The 12319-nt window shown below is 36.3% G+C and overlaps 1 protein-coding gene across 1 annotated transcript in view; it reads right to left on the bottom strand.

The window, feature by feature from the left end:
• LOC127510237 (macrophage mannose receptor 1-like) overlaps nt 1-12319 on the bottom strand; it is a 144660-nt gene that overhangs the window by 33090 nt on the left and 99251 nt on the right. Inside the window, exons 4-8 of the mRNA XM_051889811.1 lie at nt 12192-12271; nt 11549-11683; nt 7844-7955; nt 7523-7546; nt 2053-2061 (exon numbers count right to left, since the gene is read on the bottom strand). Coding sequence (XP_051745771.1) covers nt 2053-2061; nt 7523-7546; nt 7844-7955; nt 11549-11683; nt 12192-12271 — 360 coding nt within the window. The remainder of the gene's footprint in view (nt 1-2052; nt 2062-7522; nt 7547-7843; nt 7956-11548; nt 11684-12191; nt 12272-12319) is intronic.

The following is a 12319-nucleotide window of genomic DNA, read 5'->3' as shown; positions in this document are numbered from 1 at the left end:
ACCACAACAGTAAAATAACTAATTTCTCAATTTTTTGATTTCCTCCTCCAATTCTTTCAGCTTCTTCTGAGTCTCTGTCAAGGTTGTGCTTGATACTCATCAACAGTCATTCATTTCTATGTGGTTTGGGAATCCTTTTCCTTTAGGTCTGTCAAGGAACAAGAAACAAGAGATGGAAATGATACTTTAAGGGTCCACAATTATGCATGTGTTAGGCACAAACACACTATTTAATTAATGATTAACTTAACATATAGGCTAGTAAGGGCATATTAGCCATAATTTAAAATTTATTAAACATTTGAAGGATCCAAAAAAGATAGATGTGAGATCTGTCTGTATTTAACTAATTCTGGTCTGATGCGATACTGTAGTAGACGGTTGCATGGTTATAATTTTATCTCTAATGTTATCAATCTTGCAAGTAAAGAAGTTCATAAAGTTATTACAGCTGTGCTGTTTTGAAACATCTGGGGTTAATTATTGAGCTTTATTTCTCATTATTTTAGCCACTGTATCAAATAAATACCTAGGGTTGTGTTTGTTTTCTTCTAAGAGGATCTGCCAATATGCCAAGTAGATGATTTGCAGATGATTTGCAGCCTTGGCTAAATGAAGTATACAGTACATGTGACGTGATAATGATCTGAGATGTTGTCGCTCTGCTGCAGAATTTCAACAACAACAACATCAATTCCATGTGACAATATTAGATCTAAAGTATGATTACAACAATGAGTGGGTCCTGACACGTGTTGTCTAACTCCAATAGAGTTTAGAATGTCTCTAAATGCCAATCCCAATGCGTCTTTTTCATTATCTACATGGATATTAAAATCACCAACAATTACAACTTTATCTGCAGCCAGTACTAACTTGGATAGAAAATCAGCAAATCCTTTGATAAAGTCTGTATGGTGTCCTGATGGCCTGTCTACAGTAGCAAGCACAAATGTCAAATGGGACTTATCACTTACACTAGATAGTGTTACATAAAGCAGTGGTGCCCAACCACCTTCCTGGAGGCCCCTCAACAGTGCACATTTTGCAAGTCTCCTTTGTCTGACACACCCATTTTAGGTCTTGAAGTCGCTATAATGAGCTGATGACCTGAATCAGGTGTGTTTAATTGAGGAAACATGCAAAATGTGCAGTACTGGGGGGTCTCTGGGAATGTGGTTGGGAACCACTGACATAAAGAACCATCACTTCAAAAGAATTATATTTGAATCTCCTCTGAGTAATACTGAAGATATTACTATAAATTACAGAAACACCTCCCCCTTTGCCTTTCAGATGAGGCTTGTGTTTGTAACACTAATATTGGGGTTTGGACTTATTTAAAGTAATGTAATCGTCTGGTTTTAGCCAGGTTTCTGCCAAACACAGCACATCTAGGTTACAATCTATAATCATATAATTTACAGTAAGTGCTTTTGAAAAAAGGGATCATATATTCAGCAACCCGAACTTTATCATTGTTCATCTGTATTACAGTGCATGCACAATAATTATGCAAGTTTATATTTTGATTTTTTTTTTTTTTTTTTTACAAGCACATTTTACCAATTCCAAACCACATTAATCTTAATAACTACTATTAATTTTGTATTTAATCATTTATAAGTGATATATAATTGTTAAGGAAAGCTGGAAGTAAAAAACGCCTTATATTCAGGTGTGCATAATTATTAAGTAGGTTTAATTTTACAGGTAAAATGGGCTAAAAATGAGATTCAACTCACACTAAAAAGTCAAAAATTATTAAATGCTCATGAGAAGGACGCAATAGTAATGCAATACTAGAAATTGCTAAATTAAGGTGTTACACATTGCTTATCTTTATTCCAGCTGCTCTCTTTCTGCTGGTTGTGTAAAGCTGTGGTGAAATACTTGGCTTTCATAACCGATAATTATGAAATTATTCCTGATGCAAGAAGAATCAACAGAAAATAAAATTGGACAATAACAATAAGTTGTTGATAAAATGAGTAATGAGTTTAATCAATCATTTCTTGAAGTACAAAAAATTAAGTAAAAGTGAAAACAAACGAGACAGATCTGTGAAAAACAATGAAGAACAGGTTAAAATTAATTTCAGATTCAAGTGTTCTGGCCTCTTCTTCAGCTCCTGAACGATTGAAAGGTTTTTCTCCAGTGTGAGTTTTCTGGTCTCTTCTTCAGAATGAGAAGACAGATGTGATTTCAGAACTGAGAAGCTCTTCCCGCATTGATCACAGGTGTAAGGTTTCTCTCCGCTGTGGATCCTCGTGTGATTCTTCAGCTTTGATTTACATTAAATGTTTTTTGACAGATTTTTAGCTTCTGTTTTTTCTCTCTTGTTAACATCCATCAGGTCTAAAAGAAACATTAAATCATGTGAGATTTCAAATGAGAGACAAACATGAAATAAAAAGTGAAGCTCAAAGTCAAGATCACTGATGAGTTCAATAGTCATTTTAATCCCATCAAATCTGCTCGACAACTGCTGTGTCACGATTATGATCTATTTTAATGTCATGAAGATGATTTGTGTTATAAATCACTAGTTTGGTCATGAAACTCTAGATGGAGCAGGCTTGACATGTAATCTGTAAGATATCACATCGTTTCCTACATGATGATGTGGTTTCTCCACTGCATGGATCTTCATGTGTATCTTCAGGTGACTTTTAATAGTGAAACTCTTTCCACACTGATCACACGTGTGCAGCTTCTCTCTGCTGTGGATCCTCTCATGTGTTTTCAGTGTTCCTGACTGACTGAATCTCTTGTCACAGTGTGAACACTTGTAAGGTTTTTCTCCAGTGTGAATTCTCTGGTGCACTTTTAAACTGCTCAATGTCTTCCCACACTCAAATCACATGTACTCTCTCACACCAGTGTGAATTTTCTGATGTTATTTTAAATTACACAGCAGTGAAAAACTCCACACACAGAACATGAATGTGGCTTCTCCTTCGTCTGAACTCTCAGGTGTGTCTTCAGGTGTGATGCCCTAAGAAATGTTTTACAACACTGATCACATGTGAACGGCTTCTCTACTGTGTGAACTCTCATGTGACGCTCAAGATTCTTTCCACAGGTGAAAGATTTCTTGGCTCTTGTTTTCTTTAAAAATGTCTTTTTAGTCTTTGAGCGACTCCAATGTTTTTCTCCAGGTTTGACATGATGTTTCTCCTCCACTTCACTCAGTTCTTCGCTCTCCTCACTCTCTTCCATCAGGTCTGAAATGAGAGGGGGGAAAAAAATTAAATTTCAGTACATTTAAAAAATTCAAAGTAGGGATGCACAATGTATATACCATCTATGATAATATGTAATTGTTGTTTTAACTATGTTCAATCTGACAGTATCAAGTCTCTTACTTTGCAAAAATCAAACAAAAACGCACCTAGAAAGTCTACACTGTGTTATGTAGCCTTTTCACTTTACGTTAAATTGCATTAAGAGAGTCTGCTCTCACTGCATGACTTACGCTGCGTTCCAGGCAGGTTTTTGAGCCCGTAAGTCACAACTTCAAACCACGACTCATGACTTTGTAGCGTTCCAGGCAAGTCATGCCAAACTGCCTGAGCTCAAGGAATTGTGGTAGCTAGATGTAAACAAACCAGCATGGTGGACGTACGGGGCTTATGCTCATTTACAATCATTTCTATTGTTTCAGACACATAACATTGTAATACATAATCGTGTGTTCTATTATTATTAATTTGATTGCAACGTTATATTGTCCTAAAGTCTATTTCTCACTGTGTACCACTTGCATAAACACCACATCCGTAGGGGCTGCCATTGCTGTTTCGCTGGCTATGTTACGTCAGAGCGCGGAACGAGTATATCGATCTAGTACGGGTTCACAGGTGGGAAGTCACGGGTATGACTGCCGTTCCAGTGCACTTTCATGGGTAGAAGGTTGGAAAAACAGGGGTTACGGGTTGCCTGGAACGTGGTATTCCTCTATTAAAATTCAGTAAAAATGCCCCTGTATTTAGTATTTGTCTTTTAAATTTATATCATATGATATAGTTAGGCAATCACACAAAGAGAGTCGTGTTTTCCCCAAATTTCAGCATGATTGCAAATGCACTATTGCTTTTATACAACACAACATTACTTACATTTGACTTGCATTTTAGACACAAAATTGCCTGTTTTGCTCCATTTCGGGTGAATGAATGATTCAATGACTGAAATGATCAGCCATTTGAACGTATCAGTTGAATTAATGACTCAATAATTCGCTCATTAACAGTGACTTGACGGCACCTACTGGTGGTTTTAGTTTCATACTTAAAGTATTGTTTCAAATTTAAAATCATTTCATATATCATCAACGTTTTATTTTTTAAAACATCAAAACATAAACGGTCTGAGTAAATACATCTAAATGCCACTTCAGATGCAGCTTCTGTGTTTCTCTGCAGTGCAAAGACGGGTTTTGTTGATACTGATTTCATTTGATTGGTAACAACCCTGTAGTATCTTATTCTAATTGAATTTATTGATAAAATGTAACATCAATAGTGGAAGGAGCTTCACTAACAGTGTGATTGATGTGGGAGGAGCTTCACTGATGATATGATAGATGTGGGAGGAGGTGATCCCTCCTATCGTAAAGTAACTGATGCTAATTCACATTCTTTTTACAGGCAGATATCTAGAAATATAGAAACGATTATAAATAATGTAATGTGAATTCTTGCAAATATAAATAAGGGTGAGAAAAACAGTTGAACGCATGAATACAGAAATAAATGTACTTGCAGGTGGGCCTGAAAGGTGGCCTAATGAGTTAATTCTGCTGCAATTATCACAATAATACTTGACCAATAAAAATAAATTGTGTTTCAAAACGCCTGTACGGTCGTCATGAAAATGCTTGACAAAACAATGTTCCTTAGGGCTTTTAGCTTAAAATTGTGCAGATTTGGAAAAATATTGATAGACTCTAATGCATTTACGTCAGATTTCTATAGAGAAGTATAATATTTATTCAAATTTTTTTTACCCAAAATGCATCAATGTAATCATTATGAGAGCTGGTTACTCTGATGCACTGTGTTTTCAATTCATACTGGCAGCCTGAGGGTGCTCTATGCACATTCAGTCCACAAATGGCACTTGTGATGAACAGGGATTGTGATAAAGCGAGAACCACCACTCACTTGGGGACGAAGTGAATGTCTGTAAAAGATGTTAAAAATGATTGCTCAGCCCGCAATAGCACTTTTGTGCAAGTGTGATTTATTTACAGTGCCAAAAATATACACAGTCCAACGGTGAAATATATATATACAGGTGCATAACAACGATGGAAAAAAGAGGGGAAAAAACAAAAACCCAAAGTACCAAAAAAACAACAAACAGCAAAATAAAGAGGAAATAATCCAAGCAAAAATATATACAGGTAAGTATCCACAATATACAGGTGATTGGAGGTTCGTTCGAGGCACCGCAGTTGCACTCTCACTTCGACTCGGTAAAACAAGCAATTAGTTTGAGTCTGGCCTGCTCTTATATAGGCCAGACTCCACCCCGCCCCTACCATGGGACTCCTCAAACCAGGTATGTATAGCAGGTATAAACTCATTACTTAACCCATTTCCACTCATTCCTATACATTTAATTAACATTAAACACAAACTCCACACATAAACCACAAATAAAAACATTCATTACAAAAATAATACATTTAACACTTTTACATTACACTTACATTACACTTACACTTTTACAAAATAATACATTTAACACTAATTTTATCACACATAAAACATGGGTACCCCTATTAACACTACACACCATTAAAATGTATATAAATTAATATTTGACCAAAATATTCTCTCCCAATGATTAGCAGAAAAGAAATGTGACTTCATCAGAGTGTAAAATAATGTATCTGTAAATTATTTCTAAAACTATTCCTTTTTGAGGTGTAATATTTCGCATTGTTCCCATGAAACACTTTCTGTGAGACTTGGCTATACAGCATGGCACAGCGCGCGCCTCTCTGGTTAACATAATTGACAGTGATGATGAAACAAAGCATAAATCCACCGTTTTTTGGTGTATTTTATATAACCACAAAAATACCATAGTTAAACTATGGATTTTGTAGCAAAACTGTGGTTACATCATAGTTTCACCCCTGTTACAGAATTGGGGAAAGTTGCAGCATATGAAAAAATATCATATAGACTACTTGGTTTAGGAGAAAGTAAATACTTGACATTTATTGAATAATGATCTGGTGGTGAGACACAAAATAAGAATGCTATTAATATATTTGGTGACTAACTTTTTCACATTTTAATTTTACTTGTTTGCATTAATGAAATTAAAAATTGGATGTGCCAAAACTTCCTTTAGTTAAACAAAGACAAAACTGAAGTCATTGCGTTTGGAAACAAAGATGAAGTTCTCAAAGTGAACACATACCTTCACTCTAGAGGTCAAACAACTAAAAATCAAGTCAGGAATCTTGGTGTGATTCTGGAGTCAGACCTGAGTTTCAGTAGCCATGTAAAGACAATAACTAAATCAGCATATTATCATCTCAAAAATATTGCAAGAACTGGATGCTTTGTCTCCAGTCAAGACTTAGAGAAACTTGTTCATGCTTTCATTACCAGCAGGGTGGATTATTGTAATGGACTCCTCACTGGCCTTCCCAAAAACACCATAAGACAGCTGCAGCTCGTACAGAACGCTGTTGCCAGGATTCTGAGCAGAACCAGAAAATATGAACACATCACACCAGTCCTCAGGTCCTAAAGCACTGGCTTCCAGGTGCATTTAGAATTGATTTTAAAGTACTGTTACTTGTTTATGAATCACTCAATGGCCTAGGACCTCAATACATTGCAGATATGCTCATAGAATTTAGACCTAACAGATCATTCAGATCATCAGGATCAAGTCACTTAGAAATACCAAGGGTTCACTCAAAGCAAGGAGAGTCTGCTTTTAGCTGTTACGCCAGCCGCAGCTGAACCAGCTTCCAGAAGAGATCAGATGTGCTCCAACAGTATTCACATTCAAATCCAGACTCAAAACACTTCTGTTTAGCTGTGCATTTACTGATTGAGCACTGTGCTATGTCCGAACTGATTGCACTTTTTTTTTATATGTATCATATTTTTATTCTTTTAATTTTTTCTTGTTTTTATTTCAAATTTTAATTGCATTTTATATCAATCTTTTATGTATCATCTTTTTATTTCTGACTGTTTTAATGCATTTTAAATCTTGCTGTCTGGTTGAAAGAGCTGGGAGAATTAGGAAGTAATTCTGTGGAGTGATACCCAAATTATAAAATTGTTTAACAGGTGTCACTGAGTTATTTACTTATTATTCACAAAAAACAATCACACAAGATTAACATTTTTTCTAACATTTATTAGCCTCCATTAAACATTTCTAATGGAATGTAAATGAGTCAAAGTAGATTGTTTCTTCTACATTGATTTTTTTCACATGCTGGTTCAGTACGCACACACAAAGGGCTTCTTGTAAATACAGTTGTCATCATTCCAGTTGCCATCTGTTGCAAGACAGAAAAAATAGTTGTTTTTAATCATTTGTGTATTCTGAAAAAATAAAACTAAATGTTTATTAAGTTTATTTAGTATGGTAGACAGAAAAAATAGTATTTGATGTCAGCAACAATGTTTTGCAATAAATATTCACAAAACATTTTTCATTGTGATGATATTTTTATTTTGTAGCTTCTGGAAATACAATATGATATCTGCTAATCTTCTGATGTATGGTCTAACACAATTCAGATTGATGGAACATTTATCATGTTATTTCATGAGCATTAACAGAAGTTACTTACTGCCATAGTTCATCTCAAGGCAGTGCTCTTTTCCAAGATAATTACTGGGATTTCCAGGCGACCATATTTGATAGATCATTTTGGTTCCATCACTCCAGAGCCAAACTCCCTCCTGTGAACAGAAGAGAAAAAAAAAACGACATTGTGTTTATGTCCACAGCTTACATAGCTTAATTTTAATTATCTAAAAGATGATTCCTCATGAACCGTAACACTTTAAACATGTCAGAAATCTAAACAGAAATGAACAGAAATTATTTCACAGAAAGGGGTATCAGTAAAGAATATGTGAAAATATTTAAGAAAGGGCTAAATTGCTCAACTATCTCTATTTCACATCAAGTTTCACAATACAAACACTCGAGCATGACATAATCATGGTGAGTGGTTCAGTGGTGCCCATCTCTTGGCTGCCAATGCACTAAACCAGTGGTTCCCAAACCTGTCCTGAAGGACCCCCAGCACTGCACATTTTGTATGTCTCCCTTATCTGACACACCTACTTCAGGTCTTGCAGTCTCTACTAATGAGCTGATGAGCTGAATCAGGTGTGTTAGATGAGAGAGACATCCAGTACTCCAGGACAGGTTCTAAACTATTCTGAGTGTTAAAAAAGGCCATTATATTCATAAGAATAATATGCCTTTTGATTTAAATCTCTCTCTGTTTTACCGAGATTGATTGACACGCAGCATCCAGCACAGCAGCCAATCAGCGCTCACAGCGCGCAAAGCTGAAAGCGACTCCACCGGAGCGCTGACGCGGATGCTGAACTTTTCCGTTGCATGTAGTTTTATTCATTGTTCGGGTGTTGTGCATTGGGGGAATGCACAATACTCAACTCCTTTTGTGTTTATTATACTTGTAAAACGAGTTTAACAGACTGCTAATCTCAACAAATTCACTAACACTTCACAAAAAGGTTCATTAGTTAACATTAGTTAACTACATTAATTAACTAATAATGAACTGCATTTCTACAGCATTCATTAATCTTTAACGTTAATTTCAACATTTACAATATGAACAGCTGTATTTTTATTAACTAACATTAACAAATGCGTTGTTCATTCATAAAGAAGTCACTGTTTCTGAAAGAATGATTCAGTGATACAGTTTTTTTTTTTTTTTTTTTGGCATTTTTTGCCTTTATTATGATAGGACAGTGATTAGACAGGAAGCGAAGTGGGAGAAGGGGGGGACGGGATCGGGAAAGGACCACGAGCCGGACTGGAACGCGGGTCGCCCGAAGCGCATTGGCGCTACATGTCGGCGCGCTGCCCATGAGGCCATCGGCGCCGACAGTGATACAGTTTTAACAGTAATTTATTGCCACCTAGTGGCGTAACAATGCAATTGATATATTAGCCTATTTGAAGCACTTTCAAAAGGTGATTTATTCTGTTTTGATCGGTAACGTAGACATCAACATTTATCTGAATAATAAACTTTTGTATACTTCTGTGATAATTGGAATATTTGTAACAGAAATAATGATACTGTGTGTTTGACAAGATTGTTTGATAAGCTGTTTATATCTATCTATACACAACAACTGCTCTCTAGATCAACGGCAGCACGAACGCAGATTTGAATGTCGCGATTTTTTTTTTGTCAAAGGTTTAATATAGCCTACAAGGGCGAATCGTTGTCATTTAGGAATGCATTGACGCATAACTGTGCGTTCACACCGCCGCTGGCGAGAGCATCAAAATTCGTCCTGGCTGCCCTGCCAACAACGCTGTACAGTACATACTGTGCATACAAACCGTCGCCGGCGGGAGGGTCAAAGTAAATGACAAGTTGTGGCAACCAATCAGAATCCTCTCAAGCGAGGACCTCTACATTCCGATTGGTTGCCGCTGAACATAGCTCATTACCATAAAGTTGACCTGACTTCAACTCTCCTTGACGCTCTCAACATCCAAGACACGCCGTGCCACTCTCGCCACTCTCGGTGGTGTGAACACATGGTAAGAGTAGCGCGAGGGCTTTTCAGTAGTGATGTGACATTTGACACCGAGGCTTCAAAGCTTGTATCAAAAAAACGAAACATCTCACAGTGAAGCACTGTATCGGAGCTTTATTCGTTTTGCCATAACCACGTGATCGGTGAAGTCCGAAGCTTCGTTTTTGCACACAACCACGTGACTGCTTCGTATTCTGATTCACATAACGTGAACCCTTGCGCAGATGTGAAGTGTCATTTGCTTTTCAGCAAAAGAATATGTCATTATACGAATAAATATTTACATGTGTTCAGTTTGTATGTATTCTCAGTTCATACTTCATTCTATGACAATAATTTATTTTAATAATATATGCCCAAGCTTGCCTATTTTTCCCCCCAAAATTTATTCAGACTCATTAATTCAAATTGTGTAAGTAAAATGACACGTGAAAGACTTTTTTTATGTATAGTAATAATAATTTACATTGTTTTATACGCTTTTCATAGCACAAACTGATTTATTACATGAAACAGTCCAAAAATAGCTGGGTCGTCTGGGTTAGATATGTGTTAAGTTAGATGTTACGCTTTCTCCAATGGTAAAAGATACAGCAGAGATTGTATATAATAGGGAGATGAGAGGGTCTGTATCTCTTACCATTGGAGAAAGCGTAACGGCTAACTTAATCATGTGCGGCACCTCTCAGCTTATCGTGTAATGGCAGTGACATCAGTCGCAACCCTGATAGCACACGTACATCTCGGAGACGTCTATTTGATGTGTGTTTTTACGTCTGGAAGACGTATTTTTTTGAGTGTTTGCTCATCTTCAATACGTCCATAGGACATTTCCTGTCAGATGTCAAATAGACGTTTAGAAGATGTCTTTAAGATGTTTATGATTTAGAATGTATGTAAAACTGACATCTTCAAGACGTCTATCAGATGTTTGTAAACAGCAGATGCTTTCCAGATTAAGTGATCTTTAACAGACGTCTTGCAGACGTATGTGTGCTATCTGGGAACATTCCCTAGTCTGCCTTCTCTTGAAAAAAAACATTTTTATCAAGCTGAAATCTACATATAGTTCCCAACAAAAGTATTGTTTAGCGTAAAACATTCTGAAGATTAGCAAACAGGCTGTCGATTAATTAAATGATTAGCTATTTCCCCACAAAAGCTGTTTACGCTATTTTGGCTAAAGGTTGCAGGCTTGCCTTCCAGTGGCTTTGGATACAGACCCTCTCAACTCCCTATAATATACAATCTCTGGTGTGACCACGATGATATCAAGACAGTTTTGCTATCGCAATACCACGATATTGATAATACCGTTACATCCCTAAAATATTCATCATGTGTATTTCTGTTTAGAACATATAATGTTATTATCATGTATATATTTACTCTGTATTTTCTGTTTTATACACACATACTGAATACACCCAACTAAAACAACTGTTCAACCTTTGCTAAAAGTTGTTGTGGGGACAAATAAACGGGTCACTCCTATATTTCAACCATCTTTGACCAAGTCTCTTACCGGACACCCTGTGGCGGGTTTTAAACCAGCAATATGTTCCAATGAGGATGTGTTAACAAATTCCTTATAAATTTTTTCACTGAGGACCAAAAATAAATAATAAAAACACGTCTATGTTTGTGCATTTTGAAAAATGTTTTTGAGTATTAATGTAAATGTAATTATAAATGCCCAGTAGCACAGAAAGTATGATCAAAAAATAATTGCTTACCTCAGCGGCATCACTGCCTCCGATCCAGGCACGTGTTGTGGCATGAGTTGCCTGTCTAACCAGCTTCTGTATAAACATGTACTCCTCATGGCTGTGTACAGAAGCAAGGTTCCCATTATAGTACAAACAGTATTTCTGTAGAGGCGGAGACATGAGCAAACACAAAGAACATGTTATTTTAAATTAACATTCCAAAATCTGTGACATTCCTTCAGTTACCGTCGAAATAATGTTTACTCACTGTGCTGTTTATTTTTGGTTTATTATTTTACCCGTGAAATATAAAATCTGCCATTTGAGGTGGGACTACTTTTCTAGAAAAGGTTCTGGTTATACTGTATATAGATTAGATATAACTTCACATAGATAAAGTTAAGTGATCCTCTCATGATAACATGAAGTGTGTTATGTCTGTATTTCTAAACCATTATGATGTTTCAGTATTATCACAGGGATGTATGTTCACATCCTGGAGCTCCATTGTAATTTCTTTACTGTCAACATATTTTTTGTTTTTAAACTGAGGAACAAGTTGAAATTACTTTCCTGTGATAACTGACAGGTGTCATAGATGTTTACAGAGTTAATCCAAGAATATTCTTATATGATTTGTATGTCATATTAGAAGCTGAATGTATCATACCTCGGCTCCAGCCCACGTGTAATGGGAACTGAAAAACCTGAAGCATCTGCATCCAAAGGCAGACCATCCTTCCTTACAGACTGTTAAATGGAAGTTTTGTTTGTTATTATGTTATTACTGTTAATGAC

This window comes from Ctenopharyngodon idella, chromosome 3, assembly GCF_019924925.1.
Source record: "Ctenopharyngodon idella isolate HZGC_01 chromosome 3, HZGC01, whole genome shotgun sequence".
Lineage (NCBI taxonomy): Eukaryota > Metazoa > Chordata > Actinopteri > Cypriniformes > Xenocyprididae > Ctenopharyngodon > Ctenopharyngodon idella.
Note: the sequence above shows the minus strand (reverse complement) of the source record. Positions and strands in the feature narration are given on the sequence as shown.